This window comes from Pectinophora gossypiella, chromosome 1 (genome assembly GCF_024362695.1).
Source record: "Pectinophora gossypiella chromosome 1, ilPecGoss1.1, whole genome shotgun sequence".
NCBI classification, from domain to species: Eukaryota; Metazoa; Arthropoda; class Insecta; order Lepidoptera; family Gelechiidae; genus Pectinophora; species Pectinophora gossypiella.
Window position 1 is genome coordinate 17277148 of NC_065404.1, and position 26449 is coordinate 17303596.

Genomic DNA, 26449 nt, shown 5'->3' on the forward strand with positions numbered 1-26449 from the left:
GCTCCACCAAGATGGGCGCGGACAAGCCCAACGGCGTGGTCAACTACTGCCGGCGCCCACCGCAGCGCCCATTCCTGCAAAGGGTCAAATACTTCTTCTACAACCCTGAGGAAGGGACGGTGTTGGGGCGAACACCGCACCGATGGGGTAAGTTTCAATATACCTAACTTTTGAGGTGTAGGTACTCAGTTCATCTTCCGATGGATGTACCTCTGGCTGCCCCATCGGGATAGTCGTAAGCTTGTGTTATGTTATCTTTTCTACAAATCTTCACTTCTTCTCTTCCCATTTGTCCTTCCAAGTAAGAGGAAATGTAGATTACTTAAGTAATTTACTTTTTTATAACGTTGTCTTGTAACCTCGAAAGCACCTTTCTGTACGTCACATTCTAATGTGATTTCTTTTCAACGAAACACTGAATTAGACATGGTACTTTTTCTAAAAAGTATTTAAGTATAGGAGGTTTTGTCTATGTATTCGATCCTGACACACTTCTCTGATTTTCTCCTCATTCAACAATTCATACACGCACGCCAGTTAAGAGTAGACCGTACTGAACCTTTTCTAAGGACATCTTCAATTTGGTCAATGTACGTCCTTCTAGGTCTATATGAAGGCTGATTTTTCTCCTTTTGTAACTGCAACCTCGTAGCAAGTTGCAACCCTTTCAAAAACCACTTTTACGGCATCGTGTTATAATTGATAGGTAGATGTAGTAGGTATAAAACAAAATAAGATGTTTAGGGGGTTTTTCCAGCAGCTTCTATTCCCCGGGTATACAGGTTGTGAGAAGCTGCAGTAGTTTTAGGCGGATGAGATGTTCGTTTTGTAAAAATTGACGATTCAAAGTGTAACTATGTTACCTACTGAATGGGTGTGGGTACTTAGTTCATCTTGCAATGGATACACTTCTACCCTAATTGGGATATAGTTATGAGCTTATGTTAATGTTTTTTTGCTTAGAGGACAGATCTACACAGAGCTGAAAAAGAGAGAGAGGCCATGGCGCGGCTTTATGTCCCGCTTTCCTTGCTCTGTGTAGATCGGAAAAAACGAATAGGTACATGACCTTACCGACTGAATCATTCCTCGAGTTTAAACTCAATAAATCAAATCATGATTTCCTTGAATTTTACTGACGTCAAGATAAAATAAACAGTGAAACTGAGAAGTAATTTCAGAACACATCAAACATCATATATAAATACTTTAATAACTTTGAATTTAAACCATTTAATATGAATACAGTAAATATATGGATACAGTCTGAAATAGATAATTTGAATTTGAATTTTGAATTTGAATACGTGCGCGGCAGTCTCAGCGTACGCGACATCTTCGAAAAGCTACAAGAGAACAGGCTTCGTTGGTTTGGACACGTAAAAAGAAAGTTGTTTTATCCAAGTAGGTATAGTCGAACAATTGATGATTATGGAGGAAGCAAGTGCTGTCTGGATCGAAGCAAAATGCCTACCCCGGTGGGAAATAGGCGTGAGTTTATGTATGTATTAAGTAAGAAAAGCCCTGGCTTTTCTTAAAATGTTTGCTAATGTACTACAGGTAGTACAATAGCAAACATTTTAGATAGCTATAAGATATTAGATCAGTTTATGACATGTCTTACTTGACTTCATTGTTTTATTGCGTGATAAAATGATAATTGAAACCGAATTGGAACTTTCATGACAACTGCAGTAACAGACAGTATAGGTAAGATAATTAATAAATACCAGCCGTGGTAGCCCAGTTCTTCGAGCTTGCCTCTCACTTTGAGGACGCGGGTTCGAATCCAGCACAGGCCTAAACCAATGATTGTCGAATTTGTTTTCGAAGTCATGTTTGGATCATAAATAATCATCACGTGCTCAGCGGTGAAGGAAAATTGAGGAAAACCACCTTCCTGAGAAATGCATTTCGGAGGTATGTGACCTAACCTGCATTGGGCTGGTTTTCGCTTCGCGGGTTGGAAGGTCAGACAGGCAGTCGCGTCTGTAAAATACCGGAATCAAATCTTTACGTTATGTAAGCGGACCCTGTGAAAAACGGGATAATGCTAGGGAGATGATGATAGGTAGAATAAGTAATAAATATTTAAATATAGAACGGGAACTCTCCGCCCCGTATCAATTTGTATCGAGCGCCGACCTCACCCCCTGAGTCTTACTTTAGTAACACCCCGGACACTTCATACAAAAAACCTCTATATTTTTAATGATTCCCCTCGATGCTACAAAAGTAAAGTGCTAAATCACTTTGGTTGTCGCTATAAGCGTTAAACAGTACTTACATTTATATTTTGTTAATATTTTGTTAAAAAATGTGTTAATATATATATATAGTTTATAATTTATATAGTTTAGTATTAATATAGTTTGTTTGTTTCCATTTACGGTGAATGCTGTGTACGCATGTAATTGGCAAACATTATATACCAAGTATTTCTTTCTATTTATAATGTTGTCTGTAAAAGTTTAATATGTATTGCTGTATGTGTACCTAAATAAATAAATAAATAAATAAACCTCTTTTTACAAAGACAACACATTGACGTTATCGTACACGCCCATAAGAAGACTAAAGTAAGACCGAGAAGAAAGAAAGAAACGTTTAAGTATTATAAAGGGACACCACAGTAACAAATATAAAACAAATAACAAATATATAAAACACGGAGTAACACATAACTTACATACAATCAAAACACATAATAAAAACCACTTGCATGAGAAATACAAATAATTGAGTACTGAGGAAGTGAGGTAAACCTAAGTCAGCCGTTGGTGGGGAGCGGAGAGTTGCCGTAAGCATAGAATACTCATTCTATGCTTTAGTCTTATATGGTCATAGCCCGCTGAGGAGTAAGGGACACACTCACGCGTGAGGCGACACATGGAAAAAAAAGGCCAGTCAGTTCTTTATTCATCCGCGCAAGATCATAAGAGATTATTACTTTTCATCGCTCAGTTATGCACGAGTTATGACGGCGGTGGTTTAAAATAACTGCTATTAAACCTATGATTCACTCGACGGGAAATGGGAAACTTACACGTGTACACATAGATATATATACATAAACTCACGCCCGTAATCCCTAATGGGGTGAGCAGAGCCACAAGTACCTAATCAAAGACAACTTGCAGCCACTGTTGATACGATGTAAGCTGGATATAATATTTTCTTGCATGATATTTGGATCAGATACGTACAAAATGGAGGAGCTCGGTGGCGCAGCGGTAAACGCGCTCGGTCTGCGTTTGTTGAAGTTAAGTAACTTTCGCAAAGGCCGGTCATAGGATGGGTGACCACAAAAAAAAGTTTTCATCTCGAGCTCCTCCGTGCTTCGGAAGGCACGTTAAGCCGTTGGTCCCGGCTCCATTAGCAGTCGTTAATAACCATCAATCCGCACTGGGCCCGCGTAATGGTTTAAGGCCCGATCTCCCTATCCATCCATAGGGAAGGCCCGTGCCCCAGCAGTGGGGACGTTAATAGTCTGATGATGATGATGACGTACAGAATTATGTTGCTACGTATATTGCTTCTCTTTATTTTGATCAGAATAATAATAAGTGGAAGATTGTGTGTTGAAAAAATATATATATATGGGAGGATCCGGGGGAATCCCCTCCGACGAGAGTCCATCACTCGTCTCCTCAAACCGGCCACCGTCCATAATCAGAAGAAATAACGATGCGAGCTGCTTGATCAAATCCCACTTTACTTTAATAAGACACCGAGAAGTTACAATGCAAGTTGATTGTTTAGATATTAACGGACGGAAACGTGGCGATCCCAGAGATAACGTGACGCAATCCTTTCTCATGTCAAAGTGACAGTGACACCACCTCGTTGACGTCCCGTCAACCAACTTTGACATCGCCAGTGTTGCCATTTTGTACAAACAAATTCACCTTAAAATTACTAGTTGACAGTCACGCCATCTCTGATTTCACCCAGGTACAAACCTGACGTTTCCTTACAAAAAAAAAAAAACAAAATAACTGCTCCTTGTTGTGTCATTCAGTGAGCTGCGACACGGCCATCCTGCTTGACACACGTCCTCGTGTGTTAATCTGAACCAATATATCACAGCACAGTATCCAAGTTCGCTCGGTCATTCCTGACCTAAATTCTAAGACAGTTGAGAATAGTTAACCCGGTACATTACAGTTTAACAGTAATTGCAGATCAAGAGGTTCCAAGTACAATGAAGTTACGACTACAAGATCATACCACACACAAATCTAAAATGCCATTTCTGTTATCTAACCCGTTTGGCTCACTGAAATTCTCAATATAACAAGTCTAGTCCGTCAAGTACGATTTTTATAATCTCAACAAAACTTCCTTTCTACGCGAGGCACGTAACGGCCATATGATGATAGCCAAAATTACGTATTCCCCCTCACGAGAGTTACTGTCGTTACGTTGGCTAACCACCAAGCGCAACAAGAGAGCTTTGGCTAACCACCAAAATCATTAGCTGGCTAACCACCAGGTAATGCAACCATCAGCTAACCACCGAGTCATAGGCACACGCTCAGCTACCCACCAAGCAGATATGCAGCAGTTTGGCTAACCACCAAGTGCACGTCAAGTCGTATGAGTACCCACCATACAAACTATAGGCATGGCTACCCACCACACCAGTCAGTGAGTCAAAGTCTTAACACGGTCACAAGTTAATCAGTTGTCAAATCGGCGAGACATAACAAAGCATAGAAAGAAAACATCAAACAGTTTTATTGGCGTCAGAATCGCCATTCACCTCTATGTCTAACTCTTTTGGATCCTGATGATCTGGTATTTTACGTACACGGTCGTGAGCGTGCTTGTAAGTCCTTTTCGAGTTCGTAGTCTTCAGCAAACACCAGAGCATCTCCACTCGGCCCATCCTGACTTCCTCACTTGAAGCATCCCAATGCAAAACAAATCTTACAGGGGATCAAACTTTGTTCTCACATGATTAAGCTTACATTTCATCATGATAAATCATCAACTAACAATACACGGACCATTGACCAGTATTCATCCTATAAACAACCAAACTTGAAAATCCAATTACTCTTTACACTAAAATCAACTCTACAATCACAAATCATCATCTTTATGCATCTCGGTCATTACTATCACCTAAAAGAGCGATAGTAACTCATGCCACTCCACTGAGTGACGATATCTCACAACCAGGCGTCACTACCACCTAAATCGAGCTGTAGTGACTCATGCCACTTACACCAAGTGACGATATCTCACACAGTCGTTGCTACCACCTAAATCGAGCGATAGCAACTCATGCCACTTACACTAAGTGACGATATCTCAACACAGCACACAAACTTTACATTTTAGTTGGTAGAATAGTGGTCAATGGGTTACACAATTTCTTCTACATCACTAATTTCCGACTCTACATGAGCTCTACTTGTGACTCTACATGAGCTCTACTTTGGCTCTACATGAGCTCTACTTGTGACTCTACACGAGCGGATTGCCCGCGTGCGTCACCCACTGACTACTGGGTTGTTTTAAACACAGAGTAAACAATTTGAAAGAATGCCTCAATCAACAACTAATGATCAAAAATAAAATAAAAAAAACATCTTAGACCGTTCATTAAACACACACGTACACGGGCACACAAATACTCGGTGACAAGTCAACATTGGCAACCATTTGCCACTTAATAATCATCCACCGCTTATCTGCAGCAGGAACTCTACAATCATCATCATTCACACAGCTGAATGACGGGACACACTATTCATCGTCACTTGCATCAAGTGACGGGAAACCTTAATCATCATCACATGTAGTATGTAATGGAACCCATCATCATCATTGCTCATAGTCAACAATGGAACACTTTAATCTCATCACTACCTCAATAGATAGTGGCATACCAACAAAAGAACACCTTAATCTCATCACTACCTCAATAGATAGCGGCACACCAACAAAAGAACACTTTAATCTCATCACTACCTCAATAGATAGCGGCACACCAACAGAGGAAATAACGATATCAAGGTATGTGTGTCGTATAACATCTTATTCACTCTCTAAATCAGTAACATTTAACTCAGAAGGCAATTCGCTTCGAGGCATTTTTCCAAGCCTATTCCACTTAATCATAATCCAAATCATTTTACTTCGCAATGTTTACTTCACTTCATTACGATTTCCAATTTAACTAAAGTTAACAAAAGAGAACTTTCTGCACTATATTCGTTTTCATCCTAATAAAACTTCCCATCTTTCAAATCAGGTAAAACAGATACGACTCACCAGGACTTATAAGAATTTCCAATAAAAGATAGCCACTGGTCTTATGACATGATCTAGGTCTTCAACAGCACCAGCGCAGCAAGTCTGGCTGGTATACAACGCGCTGCCATGATGTCATCACTTTACACGGCTACAGCTCAGCCCGCGCCACTTACATCGCCGCTCACAATTCACCAGTTGCCGAACCACGTGTCAAATTATGACATAAAACAAAAGAATTCACTGTATTATTGTATTCGCATGTCTTTTTTTTAATAGGTTTAAAAAGATTACAATAAAGAATGTTGAATATTGAAAGATTTGATGAATGACGGTAGATTACAAAACACGTAATTTAACGAGACTCAATTATCATGTCATAACTAATATCTTTTTGCTTGGAGTGAGAAAATACAACTTTAACAACGCAGGTTAAGCGTATCTACACCAATTAGAAATATTTTTAGACCAAAATACAAAGATTTGACGATGATGAAAACAGATTGGAAAACGCGGTATGATTGACACGGATTGACACAATATGTCTCGTCAATTTTGATAGTAAAAAAAGGGAAATAGTAATTTCCAAGCTAATTTTAAATCAATTTCTTCAATATTAGAAACGAAAATTCACCCAGCAATGATGTCAATAACAATAATGTTCCAGTATGAAAACGACTCACCGTAATAACAGTTTCCAAGTTGAGGTACCATAATTTCCAAACACGACTGCACACATTATGGAAATATTGTGATGTTCACGTCATCATATCTTACGGCATGCCGATCATTAACAAAGTCCAGGTCAATTCAAAGTCAGGTCCATCTCCAAATTCAGGCATGGCATCTTCATCACGTGGTCACACGAATGTGATAATCATCATAATCTTCTTCTGATTGTGATAATCGAAACTTGCATTGTCTTGTTGTGAACGTCGCATCACGTTATCTTCATCCAAGTCCACTAATCCCACTTCTGATATGGGAGGATCCGGGGGAATCCCCTCCGACGAGAGTCCATCACTCGTCTCCTCAAACCGGCCACCGTCCATAATCAGAAGATATAACGATGCGAGCTGCTTGATCAAATCCCACTTTACTTTAATAAGACACCGAGAAGTTACAATGCAAGTTGATTGTTTAGATATTAACGGACGGAAACGTGGCGATCCCAGAGATAACGTGACGCAATCCTTTCTCATGTCAAAGTGACAGTGACACCACCTCGTTGACGTCCCGTCAACCAACTTTGACATCGCCAGTGTTGCCATTTTGTACAAACAAATTCACCTTAAAATTACTAGTTGACAGTCACGCCATCTCTGATTTCACCCAGGTACAAACCTGACGTTTCCTTACAAAAAAAAAAAAAAAAACAAAATAACTGCTCCTTGTTGTGTCATTCAGTGAGTTGCGACATATATATCTTTATTTCGGACATTTCTGTATTTTATAACTGTTGGTTTTCCTTAAATAAAATAAATAAATAAATAAATAAATATTGTTAGTACAGTGACTTACAAACAAAGTTAGTAATTTAAGGAAGGATTCAGAAAATTAATTCATACATGACCTACTCTTGGTTCCTGAACAGCACACATGAGCCTGGACCCAGTGTTTTATAAACGGGCTGTCAGGCTTCTCACTAATCAACTTGAGAAAATTGTTGGACGGTGACGCTACCCTTTTGCGCACCACGGCAAGGAACCCGTCTGTGTGTGCTAATAAAAATAGTCATCATTTATACCCAAAAACAACGATAAAAGACGCATATGTCTGTGATCCATGAAATTGGAAGGTTAAACGAAGGGAAATCTTTACAGCGCCATCTATTGTTTTTGAGTGTACTATCATTGTTGTAGAAGAGGTTGAGGAAATGCTGTCAGACGTCGGGGAAGGCCACGGAAAAGATGGCGCGACGAGTTAGACCGCTTCTCGAAACGGTGGCGCGAGCAAGCTGGGGACAGGGAGGAGTGGAAGAAGGGAAGAGATGCCTTTGCCCTGCAGTGGGACATTGAGGGCTATTAATAATAATAATATTGTTTTTGAGGAACGCAGCCTGAAAAGATCCCCTGATGCCGGGCAGCAGCGGTATCAGTACTGGTTGGAGGCCGAGGAAATGGATTCTGGAAGGGCTCTAGCTAGAACATCACCGATTGAGAAATTAGTCGGTGTACTGCGGAACGGAAGGCGATTGGGGCAACCACCGTTCTACACGCCCTATCTATGGAGTAATGAAGGCGATTGCGACAAGAGCGCAGCTCTTAAATAAAGAGAGAGCCTGGAAAGTCCCTCGTTGACAATAAGCCTCCCCCGCCATCCCCGGACAATGTCATTCCAGTAAACTATGATTTGAAAGCAATATCGTATATTGCAAGGCGGGGCAGTCTCCAGGAAATGGGTTCGCCATAAACCATGCAGTGTGACGTCACAGTACGTCTTCCACAAATAGGGCGGCCTCGCTCTATGTATTACTTTATAGATATCTTCTCTTCTATCGTGTAGGTTGTGACGTGGATTACCAACCTCATCAACCCTGGTATAAGGGTTACTATTGAGCCGCGAAAGCCATTGTCATGGCTCATGTAACGACTACTTACTTACATCTGTAAGTAGTAACAGGGACCAACGGCTTAACGTGCCTTGCGCAGCACGGATCATCTTACATTCTGACAGTCATGTCAGATCCTCCTGTAATGTCACAACCAAACTAGGGATCACAGAGGATTTTTTGTGGTATGTTTTGTGGTAGGCTCACCGGGATTCGATCGGTAGTAAATTTGTATGTAGCAATTATCTAGCTCCAAACAACCATACAAAAAATATTGTATTTATTATTATTGTATTATATTATATTACATACATAAATCAAAGACAACTTGCAGCCACTGTTGATACGATGTCGTAAGCTGGATATGATGAACCTTATGGTGATAAGGGATCAGCCATTTATTATATTATATTGAGTATTTATTAATATATAATATGTACGTATTTATTAAATTAAGTTTAGTTTTACTTTTAGGTACTTAATTATTTCTTCTTACACCATCCCGCATCCGAGTTGTTTGTAAATGTTTGTTTCCTTTTAGTGGTTGCCTGGAAGAAATTGCTCTAGAGCAATGTGGCCGCCCAAATTGTGCTATATTCATGTGTTATGTCTGATTGTTGAAATTTAGTTCTGTGCAATAAAGTATATTTGATTGATTGATTGGTTTTCTGGAAGAGAGAACCCACATCAGATGCATTATAAGAAAAGACACTATTGGATTATGATCTGTATTAACAAAACTTCGGAATAGAAGCTGGTTTCCATCTACGTTACTCTTCGTGTAAGCTTTTAATATTTTTATGGCGACTATAAAAAAGAACACCATAAACTTTCAAGCATAATTGGAATCGTATACGTACTTTCAACTATACCTACATAATATGAATGAGGTCATTCCGACATCACAAAAAAGCTCGCAACTATGTTCCCTAGCAGGGACTTTCCAGGGAACGTTCTCAAAGCAATATAGATGGCGCTGTACAGATTTTCTTTCGTTTAACCTTCTAATTTAATTGATAACAAATATAATATATGAATCTTTTATCTTTGTTTTTGGGTATAAACGATGATCCTTTTTATTACACCCAGGCACAATAAATAAAGACAAGAATTATAGCGTAATTCTAAGTACCTACATAATACATACATACATACATAAACTCACGCCCGTAATCCCTAATGGGGTGGGCAGAGCCACGAGTAATCAAATACAACTTGCAGCCACTGTTGATACGATGTCGTAAGCTGGATATGATAAACCTTATGGTGATAAGGGATCAGCCTATCGCCCATAACATTAGTCCACATAATGTGATCCAAATATCAAGCAAGTAATGAGAAAATAGGTAATTATTACGTTAAGGGTGTTGGCTCGGCGACAATATGTATATTCCACCCAGTATGTTCCCACTGCTGAGCAAAGGCCTCCCCCATGTCTTTCCAAGTATCCCGGTTCTGTGCGAGCTCTATCCAGTCTTTTCGATAACCGTCGAGATCATCGCGCCATCGTTTCCGGGGTCTACCACGTCTACGGTGTCCGTCCTTTTGTACCCAGTGCGTGATGATCTTTGCCCATCGTTCCGGATGCATGCGACACACGTGTCCCAGTCCCACTTTAGCCTGGCGGTCTTCCTGCCAACGTCAGCTATACCGGTTTTTGAGCGCAGCACAGTGTTTTTAACTCGATCAATTCGTTTTACACCTAGTATGCTGCGCTCCATTGCTCTTTGACAAACCCTGACCTTGGACTTTTGAGCTTCAGTAAGTGACCATGTTTCGGCACCGTAAGTAAGAATTGGCAGGATGCACACGTCGATGAGTTTGCGTTTCAGTGAAAGAGGAAGATCCCCTTTCATGAGATGTTTCATCGACCAGAAGCTTTTCCAGGCATTATCTATACGGCGCTCGATTTCTCGTTCTTGCCTGCTCTGGAAGGAGACTGGAATAATTATGTATTAATAATTATGCATTGTGGAAGAAGAGAAAAATGATGTGTTAAAATCGTAGGTTTATTCCGCGGTGTCTGGCTACCCCAGTGGATAATCGGCGTGATTTTATAACAACATTTAACATCATCAGCATGTTATAAAAAAATTATTAATGCTTCGTAAACTGCAACCCTTCTCAACCCTGACCCCAAATATAGAATAGAAAAATAGAAATAGAAAAATATTTATTTCAAAAAAAGAGATTTACAAAAGTAATCTGTTACAAAAAACTGGTTTTATGAGGTAGTTTCAGAAAATCTACATATAGACAGATAACACAGCGGACCCTGCACTAAGCATAAGCCTGTATCGCAGGGGCCCGAAAAATTTAACATTGTTTGGTTTTGTTTGGACTTATCCAGAAGCAACAGATGAAACATTTTAAACGTACAAAAGAAACTGGTATGTGAAAAAATATAATATGTATATAATATATAGTATTTATAAGTTAGAAGGAGTGTCTATGTGGGTGTGTGTGTGTGTGTGTGTGTGTGTGTGTGTGTGTGTTTGTGTGTGAGTGTGTATTTCTGTGTGATCACGTAATTATGAATTTGGCATCAATTCCTCCGTTTTGTCATAGTTCTGACTCAGCAACCATGTCTCAACTTCTTTTTTGGTCTCTCGGAGGGACATCGATTTAATCGGGAGTTTGTGGCAAATTTTATTATATACGTAGATGGAAAGATAATGTGGGTGACGTTTAGCAAAAGTAGTTTTAACTGTCGGAATTGCAACTCTAAAAATCCTTCGCTGCAGAAGCGCTTCGTACTCAGGTGAGGAGCGAACAGCTCTGTGTCTTGCAACCACAGTCTTTAACATGAACAACTGGCGCACCCGCAGAACTTTGCATTCGTTGTAAAGTAAGTCAGTAGAAAACCTGAAAGGTTTTTGCAACATCACCTTGAGTATAGCCCTCTGCGCACGCTCTACCTCTATAAGTATTGTTTTAGCCGCCCCACCCCAAACCCCGATACAGTATGTGATTAAGGATTGTGCAAGAGCTTTATACACCGTTAATAACATGTCCTTCGAGGCACAATGCCGCAGAGATTTCATTATATAAATCATTTTTCTCAATCGAGAAGCAAGTGCTGAGATTTGTGGCCTGAAAGACATGCATTCGTCTATCAGAATACCAAGGTATTTGATAGTAGAGGCTCGTATTATTACTATTAATACCATGAAGGTTGCGTCTTGCGAGGCTCAAACTGGTCTGCACCAGATCACAATGGTGGAAAACTACGCGCGTGTCATGAAGGCTCATGTCTGGCTTCATAGCAATGAACTTTGTGAGTATTGTAACGTGTGTGTGTATTAACTTGTAGTAGATATAAAATGGAGCTTGTTGGGTTGATTAGGTTCAAGAGTCTCTTGCGCCGGGTCCATATCCTCAGGCTGAGAGATATAGAATTAAAAGGGACATTTACTTAAAAATAATAGTGGTTGCTTCTATGCTGTTCTGGGAGCAAATAAAAAACATAGAACACGTTCAGCTGCTTGTCTTCCCGGGCATGTCGTAAAAACCGACAGAGGGATTGCGTCCTCTAACATGATGGACTAATGTTATGGGCGATAAGCTGATCCCTTATCACCATAAGGTTCATCATATCCATCTTAGGACTTCGTATCAACAGTGGCTGCAAGTTGTCTTTGATTACTTGTGGCTCTGCCCACCCCATTTGGGATTACGGGCGTGAGTTTATGTATGTGTATGTATGTAATAAAAATAATAATAATAAAAAAAAAAATAATAATAAATATCTTCACTCCTTTTATTTTCTCCTTTTTACAAAAAAACAAATGCACCTTTTCCCTCCGACCCCAATAACCATAGACAACCCTTTTATTTTTAAAACAAAATACTTCCGTCCCATTCACTAACCATTATGAATACATACCATGAACAACACGGCCTGCGTGGTCCAGTGGTTGAGCGTTGAACTCACGATCCGGAGGCCCCGGGTTTGAATCCCGGATATGTCCCACAAAAAACACTTTGTGATCCCAAGTTTGGACATTACAGGCTGATCACCTGATAGCCCGAAAGTAAGATGATCCGTGCTTTGGAAGGCTCGTTAAGCCGTTGGGCCCGGTTACTATTCACTGTTGTAAGTGAGTAATCGTTACATGGGCCATGTCAGGGGCCTTTGGCGGCTCAATCATAACCCTGACACCAGGCTTGAGGAGGTTGGTAATCCACCTCACAACTGACACGACAGAAGAAGATCGATTCACTAGGGTCGAGTAAATATTTCATACATATACTGCCTATACACGTCCCACTGCTGGGCACAGGCCTCCCCTCAATCAACCGGAGGGGGTATGAAGCATACTCCACCACGCTGCTCCACTGCGGGTTGGTGGAGATGTTTTTAAAGGACAGTAAGTTATTAAGTCCTTAGTATATTAGTCAGTCCGCGATAGCACCTAGAATACTTAGGCAATAAAATTCAATTATGGCTATCAGTGTTTGTAGGTGTGCTGCCGTCATTTGATCCGAGTGGGTAGGGCAGGCTCTTTACTGAGTACTTGGTCACTTAGCCACTTAGCAAATTAAAGTTTTCATTCCGCCTACGTATCCTCATGACATGGCTATTACAAGGCAGCTAGTGATAACACGAATCAGCATAACAACTAACTAGGTACCGTTAGATAGAAAAGAATCGACCTAATATCGACTAATAGGTACATCACTATGCTAATGAACGTCACAACACTGGCTTACGTACTTTATTATCATCATCATCATCTCCATAGCGCTATCCTGCCAGTGGACGAAGTGGTTCTTCATTCATTACAGGGTCCGCTTACCTAACCTGAAGATTTGACAGGTCCGGTTTTTTTACAGAAGCGACTGCCTGTCCGACATTTTAACCCGCGAAGGGAAAACCAGCCTAATACAGGTTAGGTCACATACCTCCGAAAATGCATTTCTCGGGAATATGAGTTTCCTCACGATGTTTTCCTTCGCCGCTGAGCACGTGATAATAATTTATGATCCAAACGTGAATTCGAAAACAAATTCGACAATCATTGGTTTACTAGCCTGTGCTGGATTCGAAACTGCGACCTCAAAGTGAGAGGCAAGCGTTCTACCAACTGGGCTACCGCGGCTCCTTTCCTCTTAGCAACAGGAATCATAAAACCGTCCCGAATACCGGCACATAGAGTAGTGTAGTATAGTGTAGTGGTAGGTAAACAGTCCGTGGCCGAGTTAGCTATTTCTGTGGAATCGATTTGCGGCGTGCTGTTTGTTTATTACTCGACGTACTCTGTGGTTCAGGCCAAAACTAATGCTTTCCAAAGTTATGGCTAAATCTCGTGCGTAAATGCGAAATTTTCCAGCTTTTAGGGTTCCGTAGCCTAATGGCAAAAAACGGAACCCTTATAGATTCGTCATGTCTGTCCGTCCGTCCGTATGTCACAACCACTTTTCTCCGAAACTTTAATAGCTATACTGTTGAAACTTGATAAATATGTGTATTCTATGAACCGCATTAAGATTTTTACGCAATGATAGAAAAAAAAATTTTTGGGGAAAATTTTTATGTCCCATACATAGAACTGAAACTCAAAATTTTTTTCATCAAACCCATACGTGTGGGGTATCTATGGATAGGTCTTCCAAAATGGTATTGAGGTTTCTAATATCGTTTTTTTTTCTAAACTGAATAGTTCGCGCCCCCTATAACTTCTAAAATAAGAGGAGGATAAAACTAAAAAAAATATATGATATAGATTAGCATGCAAATTACCAACGAAAATTGGTTTGAACCAGATCTAGTAAGTAGTTTTTTTTTAATACATCATAAATCGTAAACCGTAATTTACTTTCATAGTTAAAACATCAAAAGTTACTACGAACTAAAAAAACTTTTATATTATGTTACTTGCTGTTACGGAACCCTTCATGGGCGAGTCCGACTCGCACTTGGCCGCTTTTTTATTGATCAATTCCCTACTCGAGCTCTAAACACGGAATTGGACTTTATTAATGTTTGCAATTGATATACCTAACGTGGTTTTCTGGGTAATACGTAGTTTCGCCCCTTATTACATGGGACTCAAACACAGCTGGCAAGGAGTGGGTGTATAAACTATACACTTCTGCCTACCCCTTCGGTGATACATGATAAATATGTTATGTGACGATAAATTATTGTTTTTATAAAGGGTTTAAGTACCGCCTTATTTTGCTGATGTGCCGTTACAAAAAAGCACTGGCCAGAATCGAGGCAAATGGAATTAGTCTCTGTTATCCCGCCCCGGTGTGAAATAGGCGTAAGGTTATGTGTATGTAAATAAAATACAAATTAGCGCAATATTATTATTATTATTATTTTTATTAAGGTTCATCATATCCAGCTTACGACATCGTATCAACAGTGGCTGCAAGTTGTCTTTGATTACTTGCGGCTCTGCCCACCCCATTAGGGATTACGGGCGTGAGTTTATGTATGTATGTATGTATTATTATTATTACTTAGGTCGGAAATTCTGTGGTATATTTACGTAAACTTGACGGTAGTACATAATATAAAGTTGATATTACCATTCTGACTTCTTGGCAATAATTTTATTTGTTATCAGTTTTTATTTACATCATAATAAATTTTAATGTAATAGATTATCTCACTTTCAGTACTGCTAGCGACATCTAGTAACATCAAGCGGTAGACTAACTAATAAAATACTTTGTTTATTATAAGCTTTGCCGAAGCAAAGCGTTAAAAAATAGTCTAAAGACTCATTTGAGTGTCCCCCTCCACGGAAATCTTTAGTAAAAGGCGAAAGATTTATGCGTTTTGAAGGAAAACCAGAGTTACTCAAATTGGCTAAATAATTTAACCCAACCAAACGGAGAGCGAATCTTAACACCGCGATGTAGAAAATGTAGTAACTGGAACAGCGACATCCGGCGGATTTTTATGGAACTAAAATATACAATCAATACAGGTTGCCCATGATATGGATAACCTTTACCAGCAGATAGCCCTTGTAATGATGTACTAAATGTGAGATTTCGGCCTCAATATCTTTTAATATACTTAGTTTTTTTTTTTATAAAAAATTTTACTATTACAAAAAACCTACTCGTGTTCCCATACCTATCTACGCGTCGGATTCCTGCAAATGAACAGTCATTCGGGTTGTGTTTCTTGCAATTTTATCTTGTATGATTGCGCTATCTACTGAATATGTATTTTTTTTAATAATTCTGTACCGTCGGTGAAAAGTAATACAACTCGAGTTGTATCACTTTTGAGTTATTAGCACACACTTCATGTTCGAAAAATTCTCTTTCTTTCTGTCTAATTCTCGTAACTGTAGCTATTATAAATACGGAGATAATTTTTGTGTAAAGTGATATAAGTACTATTTGTGAAGGATTCATGTTGTTATAACACGTGTAACATAATTCATCTTAACTTGCATCAAAGTGAAATGAAGATTTTCATTAAATATTTTGGTGTAAGTAAATGCAACTCAAGATATATTAAAATACACGCCATGCTTGAATTCTCACGGTCCGTGTTTAATGATATAATTTTAGTTGTAACATCAAACACCAAATTTATTTTTTCGTGAAAAGTAATATAAATTAATATATATCAAAATATTTCAGAAAATAGGATCTTGGATATCAATAACATGTCGTGTATAATGATACATACAAGTTCGATTCTATGCGCCACCAGTGTGTATCTTAGGGTAACCTCCGCATAAACCTGTCTATAGGAAGCCATTTTGTCTAGAGCCACAGCAAACCATATCTGATCCGCATTGCGAATGGGTATAGGTTACGTTAGTACTTCAGACCAAACCGTGTTTTTTCTCTTTCTGTTATAACCGCCTTGTAGTACTTAATAATAGTACCTCAATAAGTTGTGAGTCCTGATCATGGCGTCGATATCACCATGGCAGGGTTAGTCAAGAGGTATTTGAGATTTGTCATAACTGTCATTAGTCTCCTTCCCTTAGCTCGAAGCATAGCTGTTTTACATAGTTTTCTTGATTACATGCAGGTTAAGCGGTGGCAGATTGAACGCTGCTTTCATTGCTAAGGAGGTTGTAGACGTGAAATAATAGCTCCAAATATTATCAAGCGCCAATTAATATGCAAGCCATTCAATACACGCTGGTTAGATCTTTGATGCAAGCGCCGGTAGTGGTATTTTTGAACCTACACAGCTGTAGATGATCGTACATACTTTTGGGTTTAAGGTCCCACTGGGATCCAGCTTGGCATCGGCAGCATCGGGATCTGCCACATCTTCTCAAGAGAAGATTACCAGTTTCTCAAACGCGTTGAATGGTGTAAATAATTGGTCGAGCTTTCTCGTCTTTATAAAGGGAACAACTACTCTGAACTCCGTCCACCACCACCACCGTTAAATTGTTTTTTCTGTATTTTGATTATATAAGAGAGAATTACGCACAGGACCGTGAAAAATGGAAAGAGGAAGGGGAGGCCTTTGCCCAGCAGTGGGATCTTGTAGGATAAATTAGATTAGAATAAATAATTGGCAACACCACGGGCACAACCCCTTAATTAAACCAGGTCACAAAGTTTGTAGACATCCCAGGAGGTATTTGAGCTTCTGAAAGGAGCTGGTTGGCTTACATAGTCAACAAAAGCACGCATAATGGACCACTTGCGTTTATGCGGAAAACTGAGCCCATTAAAGTAAAGTAACATTAGATATGGGACATTTGTCCATACATGTTGTGCCGACCCCAACTAGAGTGGGATAAAGGCAGGAGGATGATGATGATATAGTGGGAAGTTGCCCACTTCACAATAGTGGTCCATACGCGAGGATACGCGGAACGTGTGCTTACGTCTAAAGTTTTGTGGAAACGAACTCATTTAGCTTAACCATAACAGACCATGGTAAAGGTGATAAGACTTACCCTGAGGATAGCCCTGTGTAACCTATAGGTTTGAAGGTGAATCAATGATCTTCATTTTCTCTACCTATTCTTATCGTCAACATTGATTCGACTCCGTTTATGGTTCTGTCAATGTTGCGGTTGCCATTAGACCGGGAATTTTGATAATTCGAAGTATTGAATTATCAAAACCTCTGTGGAAATGCGCCCTTCGATCGCCGGGCAAGCTTTGCTCATTTTCTTTGTGATACATGTATACTTTAGGGGATTTTGATTGTGGAATGAGTTGTAATCTTTTAAATAGTTTCAGCAGGAATGAAGTAACACTAACCAGTTTGTGTGATTTTGGTTTAAAAGTACGTAGGTACATCACTTTTATCTCCAGGCCGTGCTGCCAGGCTAGCCCGAAACATTCCTTATGACCAGTCTTAATATGATTCCTCTTACCTTTATTTGTTAGGGGTGGAAATATTATCATAATTGAATTTGTAAGATGAACCAACAATGGATTTGATTAGGGGCGTAGTGTGGTGGACAAAATGTGTTTGTAGCGGGCAGCAGTGGTGGTTTTGACCGGTTATTTATGAGTTTTGAGAGTAAAATCATAACAAAATATTTTATTATCGCCACCTTACACTATATATACGTGTACCATCTTTATATGTATTTATTATTAGAAATTCGTAAAAACATGTATCATTTTACACAATAAAACCGAAAAAATAAATCAAATTATACCACTTGACACAAATTCGTTATAGTTTATCGTTTGTGTCAATTGATATAAGTTACGTTTCTTTACTTTTTAAAGAAAATAAATAGAATTTTGCCTTTCTACAACTTCATAAAATAAACTTTCTTCCAAGACATTTTGTTTTATGTACAATAAGACTGTAAAATTATTAATTGAAAATATGATATATCAACGATGACTTTTGTATAGTTATGTGTGTAAAAAGGTATATGTAGACTTGTATCAATTTACACAGTATAAAAGTTGGTGTCAACTGATACATGTAATTTATTTTGATCCTCTACCATTTCTGTTTAGGTTCTAAATATAACTAAATATTAGAAAAGAAACCTTCTATCATCACCTATCGACACATCTAACTTCTGTTCCATTATTCCTTATAAGTCACGAGCTAGAATATTTTTAACTTTAAACTCGATTTTCTCAAAACTTCAATTTTGGACTTGTATTACTTTTCACCGACGGTACAGAATTATCAACTCTATATTATGTACTACCATCAAGTAAAACAAATAAGCCACCTAATTTACCACCTATTATGTGCCTATTACCATGGTATAAGAAGACCATATGCTCAATCCTATGACAAGACGCCATTGTTAGCCCATTGATGACGCAAGTGTTACCACTGTGTTACCATTAATTTGGTATCTCTAACATTCTAAGGACGTAAATTTTATTATTGAAAATTAAGTGAATTATTGTTAAAGTCGAATTCAGTGGTTTAATTAATTAAGCCTATGCCCAGCAGTGGGCGTTTTACGGTTGTTAATGATGATAATGATGAAGTGAATTACTGACTAGTGTTTTTTTATTACTATTACTTCCACCCCCCATGTTAGAAAGAGACAAAAGTAGCCTATGTCACTTTCCATTGCTTCAACTATCTCCTCTTAAAAATCACGTCAATTCACCGCTCCGTTTTGCCGTGCAAGACGGACAAACGAACAGACAAACAGACACATAAACTTTCCCATTTATAATATTAGTATGAATGGTTAAAATAATACGGTAGCTTTTCCAACTAGTCAAACCAGTTACTTTTTACTAAACGTCAAAACACGAACCCTTACACCAGGGTGGATGAGGTTGGTACTCCACCGCACAACCCACACGATAGAAGAATATATTTGTCTTTATTAAAATTCATAAGTTAAATAGAAAAAAAAAGATTTTGTCATCTATAGATCTGTTTTTTGTAGTAATCAGAATTTCATAATTTATCTTTGACAAATCAAAAAATCAAAATCAAATCAAATCTTTTATCCTAGATCTTTTATCTTTTATCTTTTATCTTTTTTTTTTAATCTTTTGACCTAGGAAAGTACCCAATTGTGAAGGTAATACTTGTATTTTGTTAACATCCCTCCCTACGTTTGTGTTGCAGGCGTGATCGGGCTCATCTACCTGGTGATGTACATCTGCATCATCATCTTCTTCTCCATCTGTATGTGTGGCCTGCTCGCCACCATGGACGAGAAGATACCCTACTTCACTCTCGCTGACTCCATCATTGGTTAGTACGAGAGCTGTTTGATAACTGGCCGAAATGAAAAACTTTTTAAAACTAAAATGGAATAAAATATATACCGTTCTATTTTTAAATCTTTAGTAAGCTTACATCGCAAGCGGTCTGCGATTGTTGAAGTTAAGCAACTTTCCCCAAGGGCGGGTCATAGGATAGGTGACACAAAAAAAAAAGTTTTCATCTCGAGCTCCTCCGTGCTTCGGAAGGCACGTTAAGCCATAGTTTCGTTAATAACCATTAATCCGCACTGGGCCCGCGGGATGGTTTAAGGCCCGATCTCCCTATCCATCCATAGGGAGGCCCGTGCCCCAGCAGTGGGGACGTTAATGGGCTGATGATGATGAAGCTTACATGCAAAATTTTATTTCACTGGCGCCAAAAAGTCTACTTTTATTGCGACGAGAAGATACCATCATTGGTTAGTACCTATCATTAAAGTGTAATCTTTTTTGAACCCGTCTTAACGGTCTTAAAGGTGGATGGAGCTTCACACTTTATAAGTATTTATGATCGCCCGAATAATGTCTTACCAACACTTTTTTTTTTGACGTGACTTATTGTAGATTTGCCGCAGATGGCATTAACTACTTGGCCGGACAAATGGGGAGCGCTGAAGGCTCTCACCCGGTACAACGTTTAAGCCTTACCAACACTAGTTTATACTTACAATACAAGAAATAAAAATTGAAAAATTACTATTCAAAATTCTAGATTATATATTTTTCATTGATTACTTTTATTTTACATGAAAATAAATAAAATATTACTTTTCAGGTGCCGCAAATATGTCCATCTTCACCTTAAGTATTACAAGAGTTACAAATAGTACCTACCTATGATATAATGTGCTTATACCTAACTTAATGTTTTCCTAGGTTAAATGTTTATGTAGTTTAATGTGGTTAATTTAAGTAAAAATTTATTGTAAAAACATAAAAATGGAAAATACAAAGAAGGAAAAAAAAATAAATACAAAAAACAGAAAATACCTTAACTAAACATTGTAGCAGGGATCCCTGCTTAGTCAAACAGGCCCCCCCTCGCCTCGCCCGGCGCAAAGGTCCCCATAACACTCACCGCGTTGCCACGTTGAATGGCGAAATTCTAGATTAAGTAAATTAAATTCTTTTTTTTGGGGTTACGTTTTTACAATAAAATACCAGATAATATTTTAAATTTGTCAGAAAATAAATTTAAAGCTCATGTGAAGCTTTTTCATTATAAGATTAATGACTACCTAAATGATAAAAATGTCTGGTATTGAATGTGTTCCTCTAACTTAGTTATTAAATAACTTGTAATGTATACCCTCATTGGTTTTTAAAAGATGTGTTGCTGTTGCAGTTTCTTGTCATTTCTTCTCCTCAGCCATAACACCTTGCGAAATGACGTAAATTCAAAAAAAAAATATTAACCTGTTTCCAGGCAATAACCCAGGTATGGGTCACCGGCCGCTGGTGTACGAGGAGGGGGCGCTGATCTGGTACAACGCAGACAACGCCACGCAGGTCCAGAAGTATGTCGACAACATCGACCAGTTCTTAGCTCGTGAGTATCTCGATATGGGCTATTGAATCCTTTATACATATAAGACTTAGGACCCAGATATCAGCCCCGCCGGCGTGGTCGTCGTTTTACCCTCATTCAGCGCTTATCTCCATCGGTTCACCAGGGTCGATTAATTCTTTCAAATAGGATCCTCTCACTTCTGTATAAAACCGGTCCTGTCAAATCTTCAGGTTCCCTAGGACCCTGTGAAACGGGATAGCGCTATCGAGGTGATGAAATATAATCTTCTCAAACGAGGATCTGAACCGACGTTCACGCCCAATTGTGACTTTGACTTTGACTTTGAAAGTCCTCTAGTCACCATCTGGTTTAAACTGGAGACCTTAGTCCAATGGCAAAACCCGAAAAGAATTTAATTATTTTTTCCAGCCTACCACAACAAGTCCCTGCTAATCACGCAGGGTGAGAACCAGAGGGAGTGCGGCACGGTGAAGCCGCCGCGAGCAGAGGTCTGCGCCTTCAACACAAGCCAGTTTGGACCTTGCTCCTCTGACAACAAGTACGGGTATTCTAACAAGACGCCCTGCCTCATCATCAAGCTGAATAAAGTGAGACACATACTTATATACAAGCCTTGAACTACATCTGACCGCACCGCTTCGCACTTTCTTATGCTTCTAACCTTTTGGGTGAATCTCAAAATTTCAAGTTTGGTGGCGAAATTTCATATTGTTTTTTCATGAAAAATTGGGTTCCGACATGAAAAAGATCCAAAAAGATCCTCGGTTCCGACATGAAAAAGGAATTTTTCAATTCCCAATTTTCCCAATTTCCCCAAGTTTTCACGAAAAAATTGTATGACAGTTCGCCACCAAACTTGAGTGTGATGCTCTGTCGCGGGGCCACCACCTCCAATTCTGTTGAAGACGATATAGATTACTGTACGTAGCATGTACATAGTGTACGTGAAAAGATTTTATGTGTACGTGCTATAATTAGAAAGAAAACAACAAATTAAAGTGGCTTCGCTGGAGAGCATACTCCCCAGCGGAGCCACTCAGTTTGCATACTTCGAGATGTTTTCTTCCTGTAAATTGAAGTAAGTATAGTTTGATGTACGTACTACGTACATAGTGTACGTGAAAAGATTTTATGTGTACGTGCTATAATTAGAAAAAAAACAACAAATTAAAGTGGCTTCGCTGCAGAGCATACTCCCCAGCGGAGCCACTCAGTATGAGTACTTCTAGATGATTTCTATCTCTAATTTGACACATTTTGATATTCACCCTTTTCTGTCACTCAAAACTGTAATTTGCTAAAGCGAGATGAGGAGTCTTGTCGAAACCGCGGCGTGCGAATTAGCATTATCTCGCTCTTGCAAATGATGGTTCTGAGTGACAGGAAAGGATAGAAGCATAGGGAAGTGGGGTTCCAAGTTGCCTGATGTGGTTCAGCCCTGAGTTACACATGGACCGCTATCCAGGTGGAGAGAGCCATAATAAGACAATTCGTAGCCCGCACCCACTTTTAATATTTGTTCCAAAATAGATATCAAAACCTAACTTCTTCATTCTGGTCGTCGTGACGCAAATAACCAAAACTCGATTAAAGACCCCAAGTGGATAGTATTAAGAGCTCACAGCATGTCTTCAACTCCAAAAATGATGTGATCCAGTCGGTTTGGCTACGGTGACTGCTTCAACTCCGACGCTCATGAGCTCGCATGTGGCTTACATGACCAATATTGTGTCCGTTAGAATCGCCAGTCACTCGTATTTTGTCGGTGTACTTTAAGTTGAAATGGTGCTCAATAATTGCAGCCCAATTAGAGCCGCCAGTGCCTATCACTAGAGTATTGCTTCCAACATATTTTAGCAATAAAATAACATTCAAAGATGACCGGCGGTCCTGACGTCAGGACACATTGGGAAAGTTCCCGCATTCTGTCTTGACTACGTCTACAAAAGTGTTCCTAATCAGCTGCTCGTGACATTGTTTTCAGATATACGACTGGAACCCTGACTTCTACGATGACCCCGGTGACCTCCCCCCTGACATGCCTCCTGACATCAAGGAGTATATTAACAGCACTACTACACAGCAGGAGGTAAGGTAGACCCTTAGATAATTACAGGTTGGTAACGTAGGTTCAATAGATTCTTCTTGAAGAACATATTTCTATGGGGATTATAGAAAATCGCACGGCAATTAAATAGCGTGAATAGTTTATTCCTGCTCCCTCAGATCGAATGAGGAAAAGGACTCTGCGTCTAGCAGCTAAATATTATCTTAAATGTTATATAATGTAATCCATTCCTAAATATTAGGTATACCATATAATATTATACAGCAGTATCACAGGTAGTTTGTAATGTTACTGTCATCCATTGCTGTCAGTCATCACACAAATAAATGTTTGGTGATGTGAGTATGCTGCCCTTGTCGTCAAAAGATGTTTATGGCAACCAAACAGAGCATTACGGTACCTTAGTGACTAGGGATTGCCGATCCAACAGTATTGCTTTGGAAGTTCTATATGTGCGTCGCTCTGTGAGAATTTCGTTAGCGCGTTTCAGAGCCGATAAGCTCCATCTATGTAGAAAAGGCGGAACTCGCTTGTCAACTAGTTGGGCCCGAAAGTTTTTAATTCAACAACGATATATTTTTCCCAGCGTCGCAAGGTGTGGGTGTCCTGTATGGGTGAGCGGCCAGCAGATGTGGATGCCCTGGGTCCACTCAAGTACTGGCCGTATCCGGGCTTGCCTGAGACATACTTTCCCTACGACAACACTCCGGGATACCTGAGCCCTCTGGTCGCTGTGCAGCTACTTAAACCTACTTGTAAGTATTCTTCATCATCATCATCAGCCCATAACGTCCCCACTGCTGGGGCACGGGCCTTCCCTATGGATGGATAGGAAGATCGGGCCTTAAACCATCACGCGGGCCCAGTGCGGATTGATGGTTATTAACGACTGCTAATGCAGCCGGGACCAACAGCTTAACGTGCCTTCCGAAGCACGGAGGAGTTCGAGATGAAAACTTTTTTTTTTGTGGTCACCCATCCTATGACCGGCCTTTGCGAAAGTTGCTTAACTTCAACAATCGCAGACCGAGCGCGTTTACCGCTGCGCCACCGAGCTCCTCAGTGAGTATTCTTAGTACCTTGTAATACCTTTATAAAATACTGTCGTTTCCGTGACGAGTTGCGGAGGCAAAGTTTTATCTGAAAGCACATCAGGATTATTCCGGTTTGAACCCGCTCTCAGAAGTGCATCTCAATTGCTTCGCCTGCCGCGCCTCTTGACGCCCCTGAAGGCGGCCTTTTGACTTACCTAATTGATATTTTTCCTATTCCAGTGCATCAGATCATTAACATCCGCTGCCGCGCGTGGGCACGCAACATCCAGTACACTGAGAGTCTCAAGGAACGGCTCGGCTCCACCCATCTTGAGATCATGATCGACTGAAATGCACATATCAACCGGCTCAGATTATCTTACAATATCACATTAAGTACAATATCATCACACTCTCGTCCCACTGCTGGGTACAGATCGGGCCCCTTAACTGTTTGGCGTACAGAGCATATTCCTTCACACTGTGCTACTGCGGGGCACAGTTTTACCATAGAATAAATAATAACACTACGTATAGAACGATAACTCTCCGCCCCGCACCAATTCGTATCGGGCGCTGACTTCACCCCCTCTGAGTCTTACTTTAGTCATAGAATAAGGACTAATACTACTTACGTCTTTAGTCTTAAATGGCCATAAGCCAGTAAGAAGTAAGAAGAAGTACGCGTACTGTCTGTCTCGTTTACGTGGTAGGTGGCACATGGTAAGAATGTGATTTTTATACAGAGTGTTAGTGACATCGTAACGAAAACTCAGGAGGATGATTCAGACCATAATTCTGAGTTAATATCATGTGGAATTTATTGTCGGAAAATTCATTAAAATTTTAGTGTTTTTTTTTTTCATAATTTCAGTAAGTACCATACTTTTGCGACGGAAAATTACACTTGATATCAACTCAGAATTATGGTCGGAATCATCCCTCAAAGTTTTCGTTACGATTTCACTAACACCCTGTATAATTAGTGTCCAGGGTGTGGTCTTACTTAACAGTCGATAATTAATTTTATTATAGTGACCGCTCTCGAACATGATCCTCACAGACAATATGCTGAGCTTCGCACCAACCCAGGATCCTCTCCTTGGCGTTTAACGCTTAGTATTTCGGACTCCGGCTCATCAACTTGAAGCTTAGATAAGTGAGGTTATTGAGAAAAACGGGTTTATGACAGAAGCTACTGCCCATCTGACCTTCCATCCCTAATCTGCCCAATTATGGGCTGACTGAGTACTAATTTTTTTCAAAAGTGATAAAACAATCATGATAAACTGAGCTTAATGTTATAATAAAAAAATAGTGAATTTATATGTTTAGACATATGGCTATAGCCGTTTGTGCCTTAAAAAAGTAAAAATTACCATTTGTATAAGATTTACAAGACAAAATAATTGATATCTAGTCGCGAGGTACTTAATAAGTATTGTGATTCGATATTTATATATATCTTTTATTGAGTTCTTATTTAAATAAAGTTATAATTGAGTTACAATCCTGAATTGATGTTTCATTTGTAAAAAAAGGGACTGTTATTCTGTCGCTTTTTAAATAAGGAATGTAAAGATATAAAAAAAAATAGGCTGACAGATTGTCTGTCAATATACCATAGAGCAACACGGGCCTCCGCGGTATTCATCGTAATTTATCAATTTACGGACTTTAATGTAGTGTAAGTAGATATACAGGGTGACCCAGAAGTTCAAGTTCAAAATGTCAATTTTGATCGAATTCTCACTTTGACTTCCAATAACTTTTCTTTTTATCTTTGATTTGACTGTTTTTATTTTTTCACCTAGCGGTACACATCCTTAGGAATAGTT

At 39.4% G+C, this 26449-nt stretch overlaps 1 protein-coding gene and 1 non-coding gene across 2 annotated transcripts; one reads left to right on the forward strand and one right to left on the reverse strand.

The window, feature by feature from the left end:
* On the forward strand, positions 1 to 26128 carry LOC126370807 (sodium/potassium-transporting ATPase subunit beta-1-like). Its single transcript, XM_050015833.1, has 7 exons — positions 1 to 147; positions 19839 to 19967; positions 21405 to 21527; positions 21918 to 22096; positions 23494 to 23598; positions 24164 to 24332; positions 24852 to 26128. Exons 1-7 carry the CDS (start codon positions 12 to 14, stop codon positions 24959 to 24961), a joined length of 951 nt encoding a protein of 316 aa, XP_049871790.1. The 5' UTR covers positions 1 to 11; the 3' UTR covers positions 24962 to 26128.
* Positions 15511 to 15628, reverse strand: LOC126371418 (U5 spliceosomal RNA). Its single transcript, XR_007567039.1, has one exon. It is a non-coding gene; the product is annotated as a U5 spliceosomal RNA (small nuclear RNA).
* Positions 26129 to 26449: the final 321 nt, after the last annotated feature.